At 37.1% G+C, this 24,847-nt stretch overlaps 3 protein-coding genes across 5 annotated transcripts; all 3 read left to right on the forward strand.

Moving 5' to 3' along the window:
- Positions 1–61: 61 nt before the first annotated feature.
- On the forward strand, positions 62–6,467 carry rassf1 (Ras association domain family member 1). The gene is made up of 7 exons (XM_034688532.1): positions 62–260; positions 1,577–2,102; positions 3,178–3,302; positions 4,596–4,700; positions 4,844–5,132; positions 5,554–5,669; positions 5,760–6,467. Exons 2-7 carry the CDS (start codon positions 1,784–1,786, stop codon positions 5,907–5,909), a joined length of 1,104 nt encoding a protein of 367 aa, XP_034544423.1. The 5' UTR covers positions 62–260; positions 1,577–1,783; the 3' UTR covers positions 5,910–6,467.
- A 1,982-nt stretch (positions 6,468–8,449) lies between these two features.
- Positions 8,450–12,564, forward strand: tusc2b (tumor suppressor 2, mitochondrial calcium regulator b). 3 transcript variants are annotated; one of them, XM_034680624.1, is made up of 4 exons: positions 8,450–8,561; positions 9,547–9,794; positions 11,283–11,403; positions 11,490–12,564. In XM_034680624.1, exons 2-4 carry the CDS (start codon positions 9,646–9,648, stop codon positions 11,553–11,555), a joined length of 336 nt encoding a protein of 111 aa, XP_034536515.1. In that variant the 5' UTR covers positions 8,450–8,561; positions 9,547–9,645; the 3' UTR covers positions 11,556–12,564. The 3 variants fall into 3 exon arrangements, with proteins under 3 accessions (XP_034536515.1, XP_034536506.1, XP_034536498.1); XM_034680615.1 differs by having other exon boundaries at positions 8,517–8,707; XM_034680607.1 differs by having other exon boundaries at positions 8,517–8,692.
- A 4,378-nt stretch (positions 12,565–16,942) lies between these two features.
- Positions 16,943–24,730, forward strand: hyal2b (hyaluronidase 2b). Its single transcript, XM_034680634.1, has 5 exons — positions 16,943–17,031; positions 17,289–17,361; positions 18,765–19,741; positions 20,117–20,206; positions 20,303–24,730. The coding sequence occupies exons 3-5, from the start codon at positions 18,791–18,793 to the stop codon at positions 20,687–20,689; spliced, it is 1,428 nt and encodes a 475-aa protein (XP_034536525.1). The 5' UTR covers positions 16,943–17,031; positions 17,289–17,361; positions 18,765–18,790; the 3' UTR covers positions 20,690–24,730.
- Positions 24,731–24,847: the final 117 nt, after the last annotated feature.

Consider the following 24,847-nt stretch of genomic DNA (forward strand, 5'->3'; position numbering starts at 1 on the left):
TAGATGACTGTAACATTGTTTGTAGATTCAAGAATCACTTTCTTCAGAGGTACATTTAGTGGAAGAGGGGATTCCTCCTGTGGTGCCTCCCCCCGGGATGCTCGAAAACACACAGGATTAAACGGTAATCCCTCCATGTGCATGCGCAACCCAAAGTGCGTGAGTGCTGCGAGGAACGTTTCTCTGTTAATGCAAACTAGGATCTGTCTTTCATTCTCAAAAACCTTCTCTTCAATAAGTGGCAGTGAGGATTTAACGAGGTAAGATTTCATTTTTTTGTGAACGGTTTGTGGGTCAGCGAAGATATTTTCGGGTGTCACGTTTAACTGAGCTTGTCGTCCCGCTTGAGATAGGATTAATCTGGGCTGTCCCGTTTCAGACTGAGCTGCTTTTGCAACAAATGTCAAATGAAACAACCATGTAAACTTATTTCCATTTGACCAGTTTGGATTTATGGGAAAATAAATGACAATAAAGCCTGCTAGATATGCATGGATGGTCCCAGTCACAATGTGTTCTTGTTGTTGCCCTGTGTGGATAATTGCGCCGTGTGGTGACCCAGTTGGCAGATAGAGCCCCGGGTTGTTCACATTCAAGCCACAATGCAGCTCCATGGGAAAACTAATGCAACCAAGTTTCTGATGCACCCGGGAACATGTCTACAGCTTAAATTGGGTGTTGTTGTCATTAAGTGTTGGTGGTTTTGTCAGTCACTGCCTCAGATATCTGTCACCAGTGGTAGAAGTATTTGGACCCTTTAATTAAGTGAAAGTATGCAAAACACTATTTGAGAACACTACATTTACAAGTCCAAAAAACTTTACCCAGGGTGAAGTTCATACTTGTTGCTGTAAAAATTCTCGAATTGAATGTTGGCATGTTTTAGCAGTATGACTGTTGTAGGCATTATTATGCATTGCAAGGAATCTATTCCAAATAATTATTTACATGTAGGCAGTATCTATATATCTTAATATGATGTTGTAAAGCACATTATACCTTCATTACTTTTCTGCATAGTCCAGTCTTTCATAATGCATTATATTTAATACAATGATTAACAATGTTAACCTTTAACCCTGATTTGCAAAAATGTAATTAGCTTGAAAGAAAGTACAAAATAGAACACAAATGCTGAAGTACAGTAAAAAAAAACTGCCCCATATCAGCACCTGAAACAGTTATGCATGCATACATCTCATCATTCAAATCTAAAAGCTTGAAGTGAGAGAGAATTTTACTCCCATCTTGTGGACAGTAATTTGTGTATAGATGCATTTGAGTTTGTGAATGAATCTGTACTAGCCCACTTTTGTGTTGCTCTTACGGGCAGGTTATAAAATATGCAGTATGCAGTGTGTCACACAGAAAAACAGTGGAAGTTGTCACAGGATTAAAGGAAACATTTTGACCCACATTTTATTATAATCCTATGATTCATGCCATCAGATATCAAAGGTTAATCTTTTGTTTCCCTGTTTCTGAAGCCCATTTGTCAAAGCAGCATGAATTTATTGCGCATTGATTATTTTGAGTGAAACTGTGCTTGTTAATGATTTTTAATTGTCTTTTTCAGATACTCATGAGCCACCTCTTCCTCCTCTCATCACACTCACCTGGAGGGAGACTGAATCAAAACCCTGCCTGGCTGCTTTTTGACTCAGACTGTTTACATTTAATCAGAGCTTGATCTCCTCATTAAGGATGTATAGGTGAACATGATATATCCTCTCCTGACTGGATACACATCAGTACTAACTCATGGACAAAGGCAAAGGCTCGGATGAGGTGTCAGCTTGTGTATCACATGATGTCTAAATGTGAGCTGATCGAGCTGAAGGATCTCAGTGTAAATGATTCCATCGAGCTGGCTGCTCCTGCAGCCTGCAAAGCCCCATTGCCTGTAAACCAGGCTCAGATGAGTCACTTCCACGTTGTCCGTCTGGTGGGAGACAGTGTCAGCATTGAGGTCCCTTGTTGTTCCAAAGGAAAGGCAGGAGTGGGTCATGACTTCCAGCCTGACAGTTACACCCATCTCACCTGGTGCGATCTGTGTGGAGAATTCATCTGGGGGCTTTATAGGCAAAGTGTGCGCTGCACCTGTGAGTACCCACGACATGTGAACTTCTATTAAGTTGTTAAGAGGATAAGTTTGATAAGATTCTTAGGCCTATTTTTGGTATGGACTTACATGATCAAGCTAAAAACTGCAATGCGGAAAAGTAGTACCCCCCATGTGTATCAGCTCCCAGCTATGAATAGTTCTCAAAGGACACCCTGGAACCCTGTTGAGAAACAGTTTAAAAACTATTCCCTGGCAGCTTTGTGAATTATCCATCTTTAAAAATAAAAATAAATGCTTAATAAGTTTTACAATATGAAGCTCCTCTGTTGCAGTTATTTGGCTTGATGTTGATAGACTTAGAGGGGCAGGGTAGTCCAGGGGGGTTTCCAGACACTGACACTGGCACTGACACAGACAGAGATGGCAGGGGTATGTGTGGTATCCAGAAAGATCCACAGATGCCTTCAAATCTACAAAAGGCTGTGTGCTCTTGCTCAAGCTGTCTGCAATCCATCTTACCCTATTGTAGGTTTGTAAGATATGAATATAAAACCTCAAATATTTCATAAAACCTTAAACTAAAGCCAAAATCAGTTCTGTAACCCCCACCCACCCTTTTTTTGTATATGTCCAGCCAGGCCTCAGAGAGCTATTGAATACGCTTCACCCACTGTTCTCACTTGGATGCAGACTGCTTGTGTTATTTTTCCATTCTTGAGAATCATTATCACAAAGTTAGTCCTAATCTATAGGAAGCACTGGCAAGCTTCATATTGGGACAGGGAGTTCCTGGGAATGTGTTTGACTGTCTCTATCATTTGACTTCAGGAATTTATTTCCTACATCAACAAACTGCTGTTTCACTTCAAAACAAAACAGATTATTAACCGGTTGATATCAATTTTGATTTAAAAAAAATAATAATGATAATAATAATAAAACTCATTGTGTTAACAGAGATGGTATAGATAAAGGCTAGTGGTTTGGGGGGTAAAAGGATGACTTCATGAACAAAATTTCCACACCAAAAGCCTTTCAACAACAAGCATTGCCTGCTAGCCATGATGCAAAGATTTTAACTTCCAATGGTGATTTCTCTGTGTTTCTCTCAGATTGCAGTTATACTTGTCACTACCGCTGCCGGCCATTCATCCAGCTGGACTGCAGCGCTAATGCAAGTTTGTTAGCTGACCAGGAAGATTTCTCTGTGGACTCCATTGAGACTGACACGAATGTGGTGAGGACCAGATACAAACACACATTTTATCAATAGCACATTTGTACTGAAAGTTGCCTTCAATTAATTGTTTTAGTATAAAAATAGACACTTTACAGATAATTTACTGTAAAAACAGGGGCGTCTAAATTGTTATTTAACCTAAAAAATAAGCGATAAATCTTGTTAAAGGAGATATAGTGTGCTGAATACACACTGTACCCTCTGTCTATATTGTGTTAGAGGGCACGTCCAAGCAGATGGAGGCTACCAGATTGTCCACCAGGGTCTACTGAGTATCAGTGAGCCATATGTCCTCAGAGATACAGCTTTTACTACCTCCTCATTGTCAAGGCATCTATAAGAAAAGTAATTTAGGAGAGAGCTGAGGGGAGGGGACAACCTAACAACTTCACAATAAAACAGCTGTCTTTATTTGAGAACCACAAAACTTGTAACAACCCAGGCCTGTGTGTACCACTACAAATGAACATATATGTGGATTTCCTCCCTATTTCAGCCCAGATTATAATAACATTATGAAATCTATCATTAGGTCTCATTGGAAATTTCTTTCAAACAGACAAGAAAGATTTTCATTCATTTCAGATCAGTCATGTAACAACTTTATTGATTGTTTAAGATAGTCCCTTTTGTGCTGTATCTTGTAATTTGGAGATTCAGATATTTTGATTATACAATTCCTCCAAAAAAAATAAAATATACAGCCAACAGTGGAGCGTCTTTGTGGTCAATTATGTGTAACTGCATTTAAAAAATCATTTTAATTTATACCAAAACATTAGCATAAAGTTTTGCTAGTAAGATAATTTGATTTGTTCCCCAGTGAGGGGGCGGGTCTTTTGACATCTTTGTGGGGGTTTATGGTCAGGGAGGAGCAAATGGAAATGCTGAGGTCAAAAGAACTCTCAGTATTATAAGATCTACCCAGAGAGAGGAGGGATAGAAGACATTTGGAAATTTCATGGAAAATAACTAAAGAAGTTATTATTGGGCCTTTACTATTACAAAAAGATAGCCAAAGATTGTTACTCTTGCTGACTTGGAGCCTGGAGATGACGAGGGGAAGCACTGCTCGGAGCACATTCTGGGATCAGGAGGACAGCAGCTCAGAGCAGGAACTATATTTTACTGCCTATACATCTTTTTTTAAGAAGGGAAGGAAATATGTGGTAAGGCTACAGCTGATTTTGTCAGCTACATTAAATCATTTATTTATTCTTCAACTGCAATTTTCATCCTTTTTCTCATCGTTGCAGATCTGCTGCTCTGTTTTTTCTCTTTTCGTTTCAGGATGAACAGATCGATTGGGCTAAACAGGAGTTGTCTGTTAGTGAGATTCAACACAAAGTTAAGGAATACAATGCACAGATCAACAGCAACCTCTATATGGTGGTTGTAAGTGTTTAGTTAACTATGTTTTCTGAATTATTTTAATGTAAATATGCACACCTTATCTGTCTTGTAACTATAAGATCAACTATGCGTTTGTTGCTGTTGTTTGAGACCATTCTAATAATTCAGGTCTGTCGTCCTTTCAGAATAAAGATGGGTCTTTCACTGGTTTCATCAAGGTCCACTTTCAGTTAGTCCGACCCATTTCCCTTCCTCCACCTCAGAGCCCAGGCTCAGCACAGGAGCAAGATCATAGTAACGGACGGTTGAAAAGGCGGACTTCTTTCTACCTCCCCAAAGACACTGCCAAGCACCTGCATATAAGCTCCCGGACATGTGTGCGAGAAGTCATTGAGGCATTGCTCAACAAGTTCACCGTAGTGGACAACCCTGCTAAGTTTGCCCTTTTTGAACGCACCGAGAGACAAAGTCAAGGTAGACTCCTGAATATTGTGCAGTTGTTCAACAGCAAAGTATTATGTAAATCTAAAGGTCTTTTCTTCCTGCAGTGGTCAGACTCTATAATCAATTATATATATATATATATATATATGTATATATATATATATATATATATATATATATATATATATATATATATATGTGTGTGTGTGTGTGTGTGTGTGTGTGTGTGTGTGTGTGTGTGTGTGATTTTAAGATATGCTTATCTTTTACCTCTTTAATTTTTATTTTAATTCTAATTGCTAATACATTTTTAATAATTGTTCATTTATAGGCTCGTTTGCTTTATATATTTCTTTTGCACTTAGTCTACTCTGTTACTGTAACACTTGAATTTCCCCGTGTGGGACGAGTAAAGGAATCTCTTATCTTATCTTAATTTGACTTCTTTCAGTGTACATGCGCAAACTGTCTGATGAAGAGTGCCCCCTCAACCTGCGCCTGTGTGCTGGCCCCAGTGAAAAAGTTTTGAGTCTGGTTTTGAAAGAGAATGAGACAGGAGAAGTAAATGTAAGTTTTACATACTACAAGCTTGTCTCTTTAACAAAAATCCTACATCATTAAACCCTGATTTAATTGTGAAATTGCTCTCCTCCACAGTGGGATGCATTTAGTTTTCCAGAGCTGTGTAACTTTCTGCGGATCCTGAAGCGTGAAGAAGAGGATTATGTGCGGCAGATTGTGAAGCGCTACGCTCTAGCTAGAGAAATGATGAAGAGGACCATGACAAAGATTAGTACTCCTGTTTAACTTTTAGCCATTTAACTGGTTTTCATGTACAAGCATGAGGAAGTGCATTCATATATTATCATTGATCAGGGGTGCAAAAGGGAAGGAACAAGCTCTGACAGTGAAATGTTTTTTATGAGGCAGGGATACTGCTGTTACAAGTATTCTAAACTACCTATAAGCTTAGGTTTTACTAATTGTATACAAGCAGAGCCACCTGTATGAACTGAATGGGACAGAAAAGAAGGATTATTTGGGAAACAATTTGATGCATTTACTGTATATGTTCAGAAACATGCTGCTTATTTAGAATATTTAAAGAGGAATTATTATGCTTTTTCATATTTTACAAACAAATATTAAGTTAAAGTGTTGGTTGTTAATACTATATGTAACTATAAGTTCCAAATTGTGTGGTAAATGTGTACTGCATAATCCCAGGATGAGACCATGGACTGCTCTTTACGGCCTGTTCAAAAAGTCACACAAGAATTACACGAGTACACAAGATATGCTCAATTTGTAATCACTGATTGCTGAATATCCTTAAAAGAGTATAAAAAGGTAAAACTTACCAAACACAGATATCTTGGTCCATTTTTTTGTTGCTCTGGATTTTATTTTAGTTCCTTTCCAAATTTTCTGAGTCAGACTTGGGGTCCAAAATATATTGCCGTATTTAATTATTTGTAGTTTTAGATAGAGAAACATTGTTTAACTCATGTCGACTTTGTAGCATGACAGCATAGCAACAGTGGAGGAGGCTTCCGGATTGATGAGCACTGGAGTGCTGGGGATGGGGGTAAACAGACATTAGCTGAAATGAAGTGTATACGACAAAGACTGAAATTAGGGTTTTGTAAGACACCAATCCGAGATGAGTAAAAACATTTTGAGCTTGCAATCATGTAAAGCTACTACAGAGGTGAACATGAGCATAATACCCCCTCTTCACACCTTTTTAGTATTTCTGGTAATTTATCAGGGAATATTTAGCTTCATTTATATTCTGACTTTTAAAATGTTGGCACTTTAATTAACCTGTGAAATGGATTTGGCGAAATTAAATATAAAATGACTTATTTTTATTATAATTATCTAATAAACTGATGAAAATAATTCAGTGTTGCATTTGATGTTATTGTTATTGAGATTTTAGATTTGACATATAGACCGTGACTCACACTCTAGTCCTGTAAGCCAAGACAATGTTTTGACACCTTTACATTCCACTCCTTTGTCCAAAATATCACAGGAAGTTGCTGTGTCAAGATTTGGCATACCTTATTTTGGTACCAAGTAGCTCAGCCCAAACCATGATAGACAGTGGTAGGTTAAGATATGAGCTGTGCATTTAATTTTTACTGTTAAGCGTAACGAACTGATATATCCTTCTCCATCAATGTCTAGATAATAGGTCTGGCAGTTAATTCTACTCATGGTTAGTCCATTCTAGCTGGTGTTTGCATGGGGCGCCGTTTGTAAAGTTGTGCACACCAAAAATAACAGCAAGATTTCTCCACATTTAGCTCCAAAATGTCACAAAAATGTAGAGTGAATTTTCAAAAGTCACTTTTTTAAACACATTTAGAGGAATATTTGTGATCTTCTTCACATTTAATTTTCTTGTGAAAAGTATAGTTAAAATCATTGTTAAAACTAAATGTTAAATATAAATATAAATGTTAAATATAAATATATAAATATAAATGTAAATGTAAAATATAAATGTTAAAAATAAATGTTAAATGTTTCTCTGCGAAACCCCTTTGTGGCCACCCTAAATGTTTTAAAGGCAGTTTTGGATGCCAGGAAGAGATTTCACAACACTCAGAGACAGTGCTGACCAAGTTGGTATTGCTAAGTCTGTATCACTTTATAAAGCTTGTATTTTGATATTTTCGCTAGGTGGCAGCGTTCATTTGCATATCAGTTAAATATTTAGGATTGCAGAGCAATAATAAACATTTATATTTATATTTAATATTTAGTTTTATATTTAACATTTAGATTCATATTTAGCATGTAGATTTATATTGAACATTTATATTTATATTTATATTTATATTAAGCATTTGGATTTATTTTTAACATTTATATTTATATTTAACATTTATATTTAGATTTAATATTTAGATTTGATATTTATGTTTAACATTTATATTTATATTTATATTAAGCATTTGGATTTATTTTTAACATTTAGATTTATATTTAGCATTTATATGTTTATTTAGCGTTCGGATTTATATTTAACATTTATATTTATATTAATGATTTATATTTAGATTTTCCCATTTATATTTATATTTCACATTTATATTCATATTTATATTTATATTTATATTTAACATATGGATTCATATTTTAGCATTTTGATATAACAGATTTTTCACAACAAAATTAAATGTGATGAAGATCACAAATATCCCTCTAAATGTGATAAATAAGTGACGTTTAAAAATTCAATCTACTTTTTTATGACGTTTTGGAGCTAAATCCGGAGAAATGTTGCTGTTATTTCCGGTGTGTTAGGTCATAGGTTTGTGTCAGGTTTGTGTGCACCTTTTTATAGCTTTCCACTTCTGTCCATGTGATGGCGCTCGCTCACCCAAACCTCTGTTCAGCCCTTTATAGGCAAGACGAAGAAGAACAAACGCCTGTTAGCATCAGGTTAGCATAAACAGCCAACGTAGCTGTGCGTTTTTGAGGTCTCTGCTTGTTGTTACAAGATTTAGCAACCTGCCATTACACATTTCCCAGAGAACATTTCAAAGCTGCGAACACACCAAATCCAAATTTAGGTATGTTTCGGACAAGTAAGTTTAAAGTGATAAAGGACAGTTATCAAGCTAGCTAATGTTAACGTTGTACAGGGTCGGCTAACGAAGGAACATGATGACCTGGCTAATGCTAGCAAGAGGGTGTTAACTGTCTGTAGCTCATGATAATGTTAGCATCAGGACATGAAGTGACCGAACCGCTGCTTTATCTAACGCGAGGAAAAACAACTTCTTAGTTGTCTTGTCGGTCAAAGCTAGCTAGCGAAATTAGCCATTCCGCCAGATAACCCACTGCTACCGAAACTGCTCGAATCAAGTCAAGATGACTGACATTATTCAGCATTTCTCAAACTGAACTACCAATTAAACCTGTTTTTTTTATAAAGATTACACGCAAGAGCTGTTAGATTCACGACCTTGGCAGACTGAGCTAATATAGCGTTCAACTGTCTGGTCACAGTGGCCTGCTATATTCTGACCCATTGTAATGATCTATCAAGCCGAATTATGACCGAACTGCACCCAAGTTCGAACTTTGCCTTCCTTTATATGTCGTCTATGTTAGGTATGATATCAAGATACAGGTTTAGAAAGATTAGTAGCATGATGTCAACTGCATTTTGTTTTGCAATGTCTACAAGAGTAAATATATAGGTGTATATTTTTAGTTTTTGTTTACATAAGTGGTGCCACTTTTTTTCCCACACTAAATTGTTGTTTTAAGGATCAGCAGTGAACGTGCATCTTCCCCTATCCCTTTTTTCTATATGTAAAACAGGATATTTGTGTATCATTTATAAATGTATTTGTCTCAAGTGATTACATGTTGTCATGACTGACCAAACTCCTCCCTTTTAATGTGTGATTTCTCAAAGGTTTCATTGTCTGGACCTCATATTTCAATCTGGCACAGTATTGCTGTAGGAACCACTGGCAGTCCTAGGACATGAGAAAATAATGCGCTGCAGCTGAAGATGGGTGGCAGCGGCTCCAAATCCAAAGGATATTGGCCTTTTTCTGGCTCAGGTAGTACAGACGACCCAACCAAAGATGGAAATGAGCAAACACTTTCAAGAGTTCGAAGTTTCGTGGGGGCAACACCTTTTGTGTTTACTAGACAAAGGTAAATATGTCCTCTGCAACATTTAACCTTCAACTTACTTTTGTCAGGTGTGATGGCAGATAAAGAGTCATACGGATCTGCCATATAGAGATGGGATTTATGGCTCTTTGAAGGGAACCAGATCTTGAGGAGCTGTTCAAAAGACTGGCTCTTTGGCTCATTGTTATATTTATTTATTTTTTAGAAGTCAATCTGGGGTAACTCGTTTTTATCAAGGAAACAATCACTGGTAGCAGTTATAAGATAATATTTGGAATAGGATAATTCAAACTTACATATCCCACCAATATATACTCTATTGGTGGAAATTATTCTGAAATATTGATTATAATTTCATTTGGCATTGTAAACATTCCATAAGATGATGCCATATCCCCATGCTTCGATAGTGAGATCACTATTTTGATTTTTCCCTCACCTAAAAAACATTGTGGTACTATAAAATACTATGCAGGCTACAGATAACTTCCATGCAAAACAACTTTACTGTAAAATTTTCCACACAAGAACATTTTAATACAGAAAAAAATATAAAAAATAATAAAGAACAATAAATATCTATGTATATAAAAAACCATAAATACAACTAGAATTAAAATTAGGACATTTATAAGAATGTGAATACAAAATTGTACTACGCCGCCTGGTGTTTCTACACCTGAACTACTTAACAAACAGGAGCTCAGCTTCTTGACTCGAAACCACATCAAAACAATGTAAACAATAACAAAGTGTAGACAATAAGTGTGAACAAAAGACTAATGGGGCACGCAGGTGACAACTGCACTTAAGAGCCGTTCAAAAGACCGACTCATTCGTGAACGTTACATCTCTACTGCAATATAAATCACATAGATGGCAAACATGATTTTTTTTTTACTGTGTACTGCATGGAGTTAAACTTAAGAAAAGTTTCACATTCTCCTTTGTCACATCAGAAAAAGAGGATGAGCCAATACTATACATACATGAGTTAACCTTTTGCCTAATGTTGTACAAAACAGTGCATTATATGCTGGTTTAAAAAAGAAAAAGGCCTGTGTTTGCACAGAACACTCCCACACATTTGTTGGCCCTGAGCAAGATGGGCCCATTCATTCACACTGTTTGTACAATAGTTGTGACCAATACTCAGTAAATCTCCACGATAATGTTTACTCTTTGTGTGTTTCCAAATAGTTAACCTTATATGACAGCTGACTAAATGTTTCCGTTTCTTACACTGTTAAAGGTCAACTAAAGTCGGAATGTAAAAAACTCACTTTGGATTCAGAAAACTAAAGAACAAACTTTACTTTTAGTATCTACCCAAGGATACACAGGAATATAACTGTATAAGCACAGATAAATAATGTTACAATGTTACAATGTAATTTAGCAGACGCTTTTATCCAAAGCGACGTACATACGAGAACAAGAAGAACACAAGCAAAGATCTAGACAAGAGGAAACAAGATCAAGATCCTAATCTATCTATTTCTGCTTCAGCTCTATGTATTTCGATGAAGACGGTGACTTGGCCCATGAATTCTACGAAGAGACAATTGTGACAAAAAATGGACGTAAAAGAGCCAAGCTGAAGAAGATTCAAAAAAACCTCACGCCTCAGGTGAGAAAACTCAATAGGGCTTTAGGAGGCATCAGTTAACTCTCTGTATTGTCAGTCCAAATTGTAATCTCCTTTTTGTCTTCCAGGGAATTATAAAGCTGGACCACCCCTGCATCCATGTAGATTTCCCAGTTGTCCTCTGTGAAGCCTGATGATACCTGAGGAGCGTCTTGGACTTGTCACCGTGTCAACTCCGTCCAGTGGTTCCCCCCACAGCTGGAAGCCTGAACCACCTTTTAAAATAACATGATCTCTTGATGTATTTGATGCCCTTATGTGGACAGGTGGATGCAATGTGTGCTGAGCCTCTGCATGTGATCTGTTTTTGGCTTGTGTGCAGTTAGACACAGAATAGGTCACCAGTGGAGATCTAGAAGGGCGCAAAGTTGGCAAAAACCTACCCAGTTTACAGACATTGGTTTGTATGCATGTAAGTGTGAGCGCGTGTGCAGACATGGGATAAGAGGTGACAGAGTCCTCTGATTTTTTTGCTGCAGAATGTTTTATAGGGAGATTAATTGAACTCAAGAAGTATAAGAATAATGCAACCAGTTCTTCCTCTGTCACATTCATACATAGAGCTGGAAAGTTTAAGTACACACTTTAGTTTTTCAACACCGTGACTTGCTTAGTTATGCATGGGACAGGATCTTCTTATTGGTTATAGCCTAGGGAATTGACAATCAGTGACTCACAAATTCTGATGTGGATTCATGTTGTGTTATCAGTGTGATGGACTGACTTCAGTGACCTCAGAGCCACACGTGTACACCGCAGTAGTGAGTCCAGTAAGAGATCCTGTTGTTTCCTTTGCTGCTTCAGCATACTCTGTTTCACTTTTAATTTATTATGACTGTTTTTTAATTACAGTTTTGAAATGCTGAACTGTGTCATGTTGCGGTTTTGTGTTGATATTACATAAAAGTTGGTTAACATATTTAAGTGCATATACCTCACACACTGTCACAATGGAGGGGGGAAGAATATCCATTGACATCCTTTGCAGAACACCTTTTATTTTGCAGGTGAGGGTGCTGAGCCTGACAACACAGAAGGCCTGAATTCCAATTCAAAAACGTGAAATTATTTTAACTAAAGGTCCACTTTGAGTGTTCTTCAATGGTCGCATTGTTTCCTTTAACATTTTTATGGCTGTATATGTGTATACTATAAAAACATGAGCAATGAACAGTTATTAGGTCCAGGACATTGTATCTGTATGGTGGGAAATATATACAGAAACTATATTAGTGGCTTTAAAGGGATTAAGTTATTCTGAACCCTGGCTTAGACCACATTTTTGATGATTAGGTTTGATATAAAATAATGGTTTGGAAAATCTTATCGAATCATATAAGGTTGTGGTTGAAATCACTGAAATGTCTTAATTTGAATGTTAACAGGACACTTTCAAAATTAGAAGACAGCCAGTTTGGGCAATGATTCTTTATCTTAAAGCCTATGTAAGTTTTGCGTATGGGCTAATACAACATACTTTTTTTGCAGCCAAAACTAATATGAAGAAGTTTAATGGAGGAAATCTCTATTCCTCTGTGTCAAATGTGGCTTGTCAGGTTTTTGTAAACAATTATTCGGTAAGCTCATAACAGCCATTCATGAAATACTTCAACTAGGACAGAGGATTTAGCTCTTATTTTTTTAGAAGGATGTAAACACTAAGATGAACTAATGGGATCTGTTTACACATGTAATGGAAATAATATGTCTGACCTCCACCTGTAATGAAATGAACCACCTGCATAGGAAATTGCAAAGGCTGACCAATATTGGGAAGTGATGCATGTGTACGTGTACCTGCTAATGAGGGATAGATGAAGTTAAGAAAGGAGTGAATGCCATCAGTGCATTCTCCATGGGAAAGGCTTTTGTGCAAAGCTATCTGATATTGTTCTCCTTGAAGGATAAAGAGGGCTGTGCCAAAATCCACTCAACTTTATTGCTTCCATGAAATGATATTGCTCGACAGGTTTTTTTGCTCCTTCGCCTCTGGGCAAGTACCCTTTTTCAGCTGACTCTGTGGGAGACGTGGCACTAAAGTTACTTTTTATTGTTTACTCTTACAAAGCTGTAATAATATTCAAGACCATAGTGTGTTTTGCACTTTTGGGGTGAAACAAAAAAAAAACACGACTCAGCAACCCATCAACCAGCCCTTGCACTTTGCTGTCTGATGTCTGGGAATATTCTGAGACATAAAATCACAAAGTGAGGTATTATTCACTGGAAACATTACCATGTTTAACCGTGTCATTAAAAATAATTTGTGAATTCTTCTCCATTACCCAAAGCTACATGTAGTGTCTGGCTTTTGATGTGGAAAAGCGTATCAAGGAAATCAAGAATAACTTAGGATAAGTCAGCTGAATTATCCATGTACTTTTTATGAGGCCTTTTAATGGGTTTTACTCCCTTTAAGTGCAAACAGTGATCTTACCATAGGTTTTTGTAAGAACTCTCATACTAATGACTCTGTTTAGTTTAATTTAAAAAGCTACCAGCCAGCTATGACTCCAGTTCAACTTCTCAGCTCTTGAGAAACTGTATAATTGTGATGCATTTTTTCCTTCAAGATACATTTACGAGTGACCTTCTCGTGCAAACAGAAGCATTCCAATATTGCCACTGCAGTAGGTCCCTATATGCTGAAGCCACATTGTGGTGTCTTTGTAGAGATTAGTTGATAAAGATGTTTCTTATCACAGCAGAAAAAGAACATCACTCATCTTCTCAACACACCATAAACATCTGATGACTCTAGCTTGTTATAGTTGTGTTTACTCCCTTCATTGAGTGAAAACCTGGCACCATCATGTACTTATCTTATAACATAAAGCAGCAGCTGATATGTCTGTAACTGTGATAGTAAAACAGTTACAGTGACATTACTCTTCGTGATCACAGCTATCCTATCATGCTTGTCATGAGGGGTAAATATCTCAAGCTGCATTTTTTGTGCAAACCTAAGTATGGAATCAATGGAGAACATTTTTTCTGCACCTACTGCATTATTGAATTAACAGACTGACCATAAACTTTAAAACTTAGTTACCCTTACATTTTAAAAGCCTTGGTGAATCCTATGAAACCCAAGCTGTTCTCATGCAAACACTTCATATGATCATTTTAATTGTACTTTAACCCGTATATTACTTGTTAAATCACTGTTGTAACTCAGTGCTGTTGCTTTTTCTTTGCCAGGATTTGACCTGACAAACATGTTAATTAAAGTCTGTAAAGCTACATATTTAAAAACAAAAGCGCAAAAGATTGGAAGTTATATGATGACCACAATTTGACCTTTTCTAAACAAACATTTACTTAATAGGCCATGCAGAAATTAGTTTTGGAGTGCCAAATCTTCATAATGGATTCCAAAGCCTTGGCAGCACATCTTAAGCTCTGTGTGTTTTGTCCAAGTAATCTTTGTACCACAACGGAGGATCATGAGGAAGGCATGTGTATCTGAAATCTTGTTTCAGCTGTAAGTTGGTTTTAATGTATCAGCTTTGCTTTGGTGTTTTCATAAAGCAAGAATGGATGTGCACCAGACAACTGTTTGAAATGGTGAAACGGCAAAATCCTGTGGTCAGTTCAGGTGTGTGTGTGTGTGTGTGAGAGAGAGAGAGAGGGAGACAGCGCTCAGACAGAGGTGGAGCTTACTGGATATTTAAATAGACGTTATTGGTGGACCACAAACTAGAATGGTCTGCTGCTTTTTCCTTCAAATATGACATTGGAGCAGATTAACAAGCATGGCATGTTTGAATGAGCATCTGCTTGACTGAACTACTTTCATCTGGAGATTAAAGACGAAAAGGTTTCTGGTGAGTTACATGATTTGAACACACCATGTAATGACAGATATGAAACATGTTATGTTTCTAAGAATATAACCATCTTTCATTCAGCTGTCTTATATTTAAATGCTGATTATTCAGAGATAAAAGTGGCCTGGGTATGTTGTAAATGGCCCAGAATTTATTTTCAGTCAATGAACTATGTAATACATCAGCCACTGAAGACTTCCTCTCATTCAACTGCAAAATGAAAGGGGAAATAATATAGTCGATACGTTTTTGTGATGCACAAGTTGTTATTTTGTTTTCTTTTTTGTACAAGTAGGTTAACATATTTGTTTCTGCTGTAAAATTACACTTTTCAACATGTCCTGTAGGACTTAATTATTTTGGTTCCAGTCTTGATTGACCATTATTGAATCTGCAGTCTTGGTAGTTTGTTTTATTTGCTCTCAAGGTTACTGCTTGCTTGAAAAATTCAGGAGCATGCCAAGAGTGCTGGCAAAGCCCCCCTTACTACCTCAAAATACTAAACTTTGATTTGTCATGTCTGACGCAGGACTTATGTTGAAATCAACTACTTTGGACTGTGTTGTAATTTTTTTTGTTGTTGTTGAAAAGTAACATATTCTTGTGCTGGTGCTTTGAATAGCACAGAAATACCTTAACAATACTGTATTGTCTTTACTCATTCTACTGCCCCCTGATTTTGGAGTAATTGTTCAATGTGTAATTATTATAACCAGTGGTGGACAAAGTACACAGCCTCATTACTTAAGTCAAAGTATAGATCCTCCAGGTCAAATATTACTCAAATACAAGTGAAAGTTGCTCTGTCAAATTATTACTTGAGTTTAAGTACTGAAGTACTTGCTTTTAAGAATACTTAAGTATTCAAAGTACTTCTTAAACAATCTCAAAACATTGTATTTTCACAATACATAAATGCAGTCAAGAATACATAGAAGAACATTCTGTTACATTATGTTTAGCTAGAAAACATTACTTGAAATCTCTAAAAACTATACCATGGAATAAAAACAGAAACTAAGTTACTCCAAGCACAGACAACTTAGTTTGAAATGTTCATCTGGAATTAAACAAATCTTAAGTAGCTCAACGCGCTTTCTCCGGTTGGATAGTTAATTTGTGTATGTTTGGGCAGAGTGGGAAACAAGGAGAATATTTCAAACGATGCGTATAATTCCTCATTTCAAAAACCTCTAACACGGGCTGAAGATATGGCCATGGGTGCTCAAGTGGAGAATTATAGCCATCATTACCACCTCTAAATGAACTGCCTGATCTGAGTAAAATTTGCTCTGTTTGCTCCACATTCAACCATAGAGACACACTATATACAGGTATGACTAAACCACTGAGACAAACAGAACCACACAAATACATTTTACTGTCTTAGGGATCAGATTTCAGAAAAGAGAAGGAAATTCATGAGTTGACTTCAAAGCAAAAGTAGTGAGTAACTAGAGCACTGATAGAAATGTAGTGGAGTAAAAAGTACAATAATTGTCTTCTGAATGTAGAGGAGTACAAGTAATAAGTTCCCCCCAAAAATAATACTCAAGTAAAGTACAGATACTCAAAAAATGTACTTAAGTACTGTACTCAAGTAAATTTACTCTGTTACTGTCCACCACTGTTTAACATCCATGCTCCCTTTTGCTTGGTGTCAACCCGGAAGTGAATGTTGTTGTTTGGTCGACGTCACAGCTTGAAGACCAGACCACTCTGGGGTGCAGTGTTGGATTTAACAGCATTGGAATTCAACATTGTTCTCTAGCTACAGATGGTTGGGTTGGAACTATGGTTAACTGTTAAACGACTACTAGCTTTGAATTCAAACTATTTTCTATGATACAGAAAAAGGCTGTACAATTCAAATGTTTAGTTCCGTAAATTTCAATCCCCCCTCCCCAAAGAGCTGTTGTTGCCCAACGCTTTGGTCACCACTTCTCATGTCGTGGTTTCTGCTAGCTCTAGCTGATAAATTCTGTTAATGATTAACATGGACTGAACGGACTATGACTGTTACTTCTCACATGGCAGGGCGGTGGAAAAGTTATTTGATTGATGGTTGCACGAGTGGAACAAGACCCTGCAGTCAGCTTCATCGGAACAGGTCAGTCGAATAAAGAAACAGAAGAAAAGCTAATTTAAAACGTCCTGTGGTTTCAATGAAACTTTTAAAAAGTTTAGAGGATTTTCTTTAACTTAGTTCGTATACGAAACAAAGCAGAAGCAGTCCCAAAAGAAAGCTGTTCCATGTAAAAATATGATGTTTTTAGTTGTTTTATTTGTTCTATTCTACATATTTGTACATTTCCTATTAAACGATGTTAGATATAGTTCCCAGAGCTGATTTTGGAAGGTAAAATAGACCGCCATAACTACATTTAATTAAGTTAGTAGGCTTATTTATATGTGGGGCAACAGCAACAATCTCCACATCTAGCTCCCAAACGTCTTAAAAATGTAGTGTGAATTTATAAAGTCACTTTTTTAAATCACATTTAGAGGAATATTTGTGATCTTCTACACATTTTCATGTGAAAAATATATTAAGTTAAAATTTTGTTAAATCTAAATGTTAAATCTAAATATTGAATCTAAATGTTAAAGATAAATCTAAATGTTAAATATAAATATAAATATTAAATATAAATGTTAAATGCTCTGCGATCCTAAATATTTAGATGATATGCAAATTCATACTGCCACATATCAGCTAAATATTTAGGATCATGGAGCAACATTTAACATTTATATTTAACATTTATATTTATATTTAATATTTATATTTATCGTTGAACATTTAGATTAATTGTTGAACATTTAGATTTATATTTAGCATTTGGATTTAACAATGATTTTAACTTAATATATTTTTCAAAAGAAAATTAAATGTGAAGAAGATCACAAATATTCCTCTAAATGTGATAAAAAAGTGACTTTTAAAAATTCACATTACATTTTTATGAAGTTTTGGAGCTAAATGTGGAGAAATGTTGCTGTTATTTTCATTGTGCACAACTTTACAAACGGTGCCCAATAAATATGAAGCTGATTCACTCAGTGTGTTATATACTTAAGTATACAGAACACATGTCATGTTGATACTTTGCGCTGATGCAGCTCATTATTTTTAAGATGCTCACTGTGACTCACATAACCCAGGAAGTCACAAGATCAGTGAAGATAAGATACTTTATTTTTATTGTCTTGGTAATAAAACCGAATGAAATCGTCAAGGTGACACAGAAAATGTTCCAGTACGAAAACAGGTACTCTTAATACTGTTACTTTTAGACATGGATACATGACATGAAGCCTTTATCTCTGCCACATTTATTAACATGTATTACCCGAAGTCAATCTGAAGATGCAGTATTGATTTCAGGATTAATATTTGTTGCAGTAGAAAAGTATTATCTTCCCCTTTTCAACCATGGAAACTCTGGGAAATGTTTTGCATGAACATATTTTTTGCATGATTTTTACAAAATAACTTTTTTTCTGTTACAGTGAAAAGGGAGAGGTGAGCAGTGACCATGAAGGCTATATGTCACTCTGTTTCCACCATGGCTGGCAAGATGCCTTGGTTGCTCCTTACTCTGTTGGTATCATGGACAGTCTTGTGTTCAGCAGACATAAAGCAGACAAGATGGCCATTATATTCCCAGAAGCCAGTTCTTCTTGTTTGGAATGCTCCAACACAGGATTGTGTCCCACGGCACGGAGTAACTTTGTCTCTGGAGCAGTTTGACATTGTGGCATCCCCCAATGAGGGCTTTGTCCGGCAGAACCTAACAATCTTCTATAAGGAGCGCCTTGGGTTGTATCCCTATTATGAACGGGGTGGCACAGCAGTGAACGGAGGTCTTCCTCAGCTTGCCAGCCTTGCTCAGCACTATGAAAAGATGCCTGAAGGTGTGCAAAAATATATCCGTGAGCCAGAAGCAAAAGGTTTGGCTGTTATTGACTGGGAGGAATGGAGACCATTGTGGATCCGAAATTGGGATACTAAAGATATCTATCGAAGTAAATCTCGAGAACTGGTGGCCCAAAAGAACCCAACGTGGACCCCGGAACAAGTGGGAAAAGTAGCCCAGCAGGAGTTTGAGCTATCAGCACGCAAATTCATGCTGGAGACACTAAAACATGCCAAGAATCTGAGGCCAAATCAACTGTGGGGCTTCTACCTATTTCCAGATTGTTATAACCATGACTACAGGGGTGGCCTGAAGAACTACACAGGACGCTGTCCTGCTGTGGAGATTGCCCGCAATGATCAACTAAACTGGTTGTGGATGGAATGTACGGCATTCTTTCCTTCTATATACATGGGATCTGTGCTCGGCTCTACACACTACGGGCGTCTCTTTGTCCGAAACAGAGTGAAGGAGGCAATGCGTCTGGCATCCGTTGGTGATGGGTTGGCTCGCCCTGTTTTTGTTTACACCCGCCCTACTTACATCAATCAGATGGCCTTTCTAACTGAGGTAAGATGGCTTGAGCATCATTTGATAAAGTACAGATATTGTGTTGAGTTCAGTTACATATCCATGGAATAGGAGGATGAAGTTACCAGGAGACAGCACATACCTGAAGAATAGAAAATAATATCCATAACGTCTCTGCGCTGTGTTTATTAAGGGGTGCCAGTTAGTGAAATCAGAAACATGAAATAATGTTTCAGCTTGGCCTATACTTTATAAGTAATAGCACCAGTATTACTGCCGTGAGGAAGTTAAATAACAGATTTAGAATAAAATTAGTTATAAGTCTTTTAGCGAATAAACCAAAATGTTATTTTTATACATAATGTTTTCCTCAGTAAAAGTAGAAAACTAAGAAGTTTGTGAAAATGTTTGCAGGTGGATCTGGTCTCCACCATTGGTGAGAGTGTTGCACTCGGAGCTGCAGGTGTAGTCTTCTGGGGGGACACCTCCTATGGAAGCAGCAATGTAAGTGTCCTAACTTCTCATTTTATTAATTGCCAAATTGCCTTGTTTTTGTAGTCTGGCATTAACACCCCCCCCCCCCCCTCTCCCCTCCCTCAGGCCAACTGCAAAAGCATTGATGGATATCTTAAGGGACCGCTGGGTCGGTACCTTCTCAATGTATCTACAGCCGCAGAACAGTGCAGTCAGGTGCGGTGTAAATCCCATGGCCGCTGTCTACGCAAAATACCAGACAATGATGTGTACCTGCATCTCAGCCCCTCAACGCACAGCATCACCAGTCAGGGCGGCCAGCTGAGGGTTTCGGGGGGTCCTGGCCGAGCTGAACTGGATGTTTTTCGCACACACTTCCAGTGCCAGTGCTACAGTGGGTACAGAGGTGAGAGCTGTGCGGAGAAAGAAAAGGGAAATAGAGGGTCCTCTGTCTTAGGGACCTGGCCTCTGTGCCTTTTACTCCCACTCGGACTTTTCACTCTGCTACACTGAGGAAACAGAGAAGTGAAACTATTCAGTGCTTCTGCCAACCCTGAGTAGGGCAGTCCAGATTTTTCAACATGAAGGTGGTAAGTTTCTTTGCACTAGTGATCATCAAGAACAACAGACACTCGGTTCATTTCCCAGTAAGTCAGGAGATTTTTATTCCAGCCCAATGACAAGCTGCACTGGCAGAGCTCCAACCTCAGGACCTTCTATTTTGACTAACATTAATCTTTTTAAAGTGCAACTGTTTTTTTTACTGAGATCAGATCATGCCAAAAATCATAATTTCATGTATTAGGCCTCTTACAGGTCACATGCTGACCCTGACCTCCGGATCAGGAAGTCTTTTAGCTGTCCGCTTTTGATTTACCAGTATTTCTGTTGGACCATTCAATATAAAAAAAAACGAGATGTTAGTAGAAATTCATAAAAGAGAGGTACTTTTGACAGTTTGACAGCTTGTGACGAGCACAATTGACACAAAACAACGACAGGTATTCTGCACTTGTTTGTTAGCATATTAATGGGCCTTTCTCAAACCTGACCATCCCCAACTACATCTGAAGACTAACTCATGGTTAGCAGTTCCAAGACTGAAAAAGTGGCAAATGGCATGTCACACTGTATGGTAGTGGCATGCCATGGCATATGCCTGTAGTTCAGTGACATGTGGCCTGGCCAACTCTGTGCTTCTACAGGGAGCTGGTCCCATCAGTGTTATGCCACAAAACATTTTTATCTTTATTTACAACGTAAGTGCTGTATATTGATATAAATACAGGAGTGTATGTGTCTCTTATCGGTTTGTCATGTGTTCTGAAAGGTGGTTGGTACCTCTGTCATGATGCCAGCCAGATTTAATCTATAGCACCAAAAACAAGATCCCACATCAGAGAAACCCTTGCCTTGAGGAAAAAGATTGAATAGCTAACCTATTGCTATCAACCTGGAGTTGGCCGCCTTTTACTTGTGTATTTATGATTGACTTAGTACATTTGGTTGCATGTAATGTAATGTGGGATTGTGTTTCATCTGCCATTGACTACTCTTCCTATCCTGCTGGCCCCCTGACATACTGCTGAACTACCTGCCACTGATCTACTGGCATAAACTGTAACATGCCATTGGCTACTTTTTGATCTGGCTCACTCCTTACAGCTGAATGAAGCACACCTCTTCAAGGTGTAGAACTCAGATACAGCGGCAAGCTTCTCACATGAACTCCCCTCTCTCATTGGAACTTTATTTAACCATGGATTCATGTCACACAAATGATGTGTAGTCTACATGAAAAACCATGACACAGGCTCTTAAAAATCACTCCACACCATGCCAAAACACTCTCTAAGTTTTAAGCAGCATTTTTTTGTAAAATTGTTATTGTTATTCAATCTGATGTTTATGAGCTGCTTATTTTTTGCTAGTGCCTGTAAGTAGAAAATGCATCAAATTAACACCTGTAGCATTTTGTAGACAAGCATAATGAATTAGATTCTGAATATAATGTATCTATGACTTTTATATTGTACTTTATTTTTATGTTTTTTAAAGATATATTTTTGGCCTTTTTGCCTGTATTTGATAGAACAGCTGAAGAGAGACAGGAAATGTGGGGAGTAGAGAGTGGGGGAAGGCATGAAGAAAATGGTCATCCGGCGACCCCTGTGACAAGGACTGTAGCCTCTGTATGTGGGGCGCTTAGACCGCTAGGCCACCAGCGCCCCTTTATTATACTTTATTGAAAGCCATTTTAAAACTTTTGGTTTTGCAGGATTTTCTATAGCTGAAAATAAACTGTGTTACACCTGTTTGGTCAGTCTGCAGATTGACAGACTTGCTAATGAGGGGATTAATAACCTACGCCCACACCACATTCAGAGGTTTGGCAAACCTGGCACTGTGTGTGGCGCCGCATCCTCCTTAAGTGTGAGCAAACAGAGTGGGTATGTGTAGTGGTAGGTTCAAGAAAGGCCCAAGGTGTTACGCGCTCTTGCAGACATCCTCTTGAAACACATACATTGTTTATTACACCAGAAGGTGGAGACATAGATTCTCCAACAGCTCTCCTTATCTTTTGCTTATCGAAAACAACATGGTGGGACCTGCCTGCTTCAGCTAATAGTTGTGCCTTAACTGGACTACAAAGTGCTTTTTGTATAAGGTACTATTGTTTACAGCTTGTGATTATTGAGGGTTTCATCTCAGCCCCCTCCTGGGCACAGTGCTTTTTACTGATAGTAACTCTAAATGCCTACCAGTTTGACTGAATGGTCTGTTAAAGTGTATATCAGAAAATGTAGGTAGAGCTGTAGTGTTATTTGTTAATGCTGTCTACAAATTTGCTTAGACATAACTGTGAAAAAAAGATATGATTTAAAAAAAGGAAAATTCATCAAACAGGTAATGGTACTTCAAACTTTAGCCAAATATGTCAACTGTCATCAAGTCAGACTAGTGGGTTAATTGGTACTTGCACTTTAACTGTATAAACACAATATATGACTGATCAAGGCCAACTTTATTATGTTCTAGATATACTTGTATTTTTGCGTGTTCATTTGCAAATGATTGTCAAAAATGTATTTACAGAAACGCCAAAACTCATTTCTTATGTCTGCAACAATTGTAAATGTTAAGGGATCATTTGAGAATATTATGATGTACAAAAAAATCTAATCCCTGGCAGATATACCGTTATCACTTAAACAAAATCTCACATATTATCAGCAGTATTAGTTTGTATGATCAAGTTAAATAGTTCTATATTTTGACTTGCTTGTACAGCAGTGTGTTTCAGTGTTCTTTCAAAGTTATTGTGTTCACACTAAGTAGCTGCAACTTTGTGTTAGTTCATTTACAATTCAATCTATTTCCTAGACTGGTGCTAGCTGAGCATTTTCATATTTATAAAGTAGGTTTTATTTATTCTATATGGTCTTGCTCACAGAAGTATTTTGCTACCTGAAATCTGTCAAGGTACGAGTATGCAAATGTTCATTTATGCTGTTATTTACAAACTTAACAGTGGGAATTCACAAAGATACTTCTGCAGTAGAACATTTTCATCCATGTTGTAAACTTTATTTACTTTTGGCACTTTATCTACTTTTTTGTTGCGGTGAATCCAGCTTAAGTTCATGTTGAAACTTTCCAGAAGTGAAATATCTGTGATCTGTGGCTGGTACAGAAACCTTTATGGTGTATTGTCAGAGCATATCAGTACGATGCAGTGTTTTGATTTACATTTCATTTAATTTTTCATGTCAGAGACATTCCACTGTGAATCTAGTCTAGAGGAAATGTATGCCTCTTCCATAGTTTCCAACTTAGTTGAATTTTTAGATAAGTTTGTATTTTTCATTATCTCTAAATATGACATTATGTTTGAGCAAAGTCTGATGAACAACATATTAATCAGACATAGAAACACCTTAACACTTGAATGACAGAATGTCACTCATGAGACATATGACGCATATTTTACTGTTTCAACATATGCATACAATGTTCAAAGTAAATTCAAAATGGTTTACATATTTCAATGTAATTGTTTAAACTGTTAAGCAGTGATTTATTTGTATTAGTTATACAATAGTGTAAATATCAATGTAAGACTGTAAAATTAATCTTACTATTTAAAGGCAGGTTGGTTCAGAATCAATTCTGATACCTGCTGTTATGGACCTCCTTATACAGCATCAACCTGGGAGGTACAATTTTCTGAGTCCTAAAACTATAAATCTGTTATTTTTATCTTGCAAAATCTCATAAACATGCTTTTGTATCACTCCATCTTTTTTTCAGAGCAGCCTTAGTGTTTAAAGTGTTTAAATGCCTTATTCTGCCTTAATGTACTGTTATTGTTTTAAACCAAAATTGAAAAAGGGTTTTGTATTTCACAACATTTTATAATCGCCTTACACAGAGGGTATTTCATTTTTTGAATTTGAATCTTTTTTTTTCTCTTTTTTTTACTGGGGGACAGAGATTCCACCCATGAAGGGAAAGTTTCACTCTGTGCAAAAAATAAAATTTATTCAAAATAAATTGATGTGTGAAGTCTGTTATCTGTATAAAATATACTGACAACTTGCCCTTGCCCTAGTAGGTTTTTACAACGTTACAAAGAAAACAGTGATTTGCCTTTTGCCATTATGAATATAA

This window comes from Notolabrus celidotus, chromosome 1, assembly GCF_009762535.1.
Source record: "Notolabrus celidotus isolate fNotCel1 chromosome 1, fNotCel1.pri, whole genome shotgun sequence".
Lineage (NCBI taxonomy): Eukaryota > Metazoa > Chordata > Actinopteri > Labriformes > Labridae > Notolabrus > Notolabrus celidotus.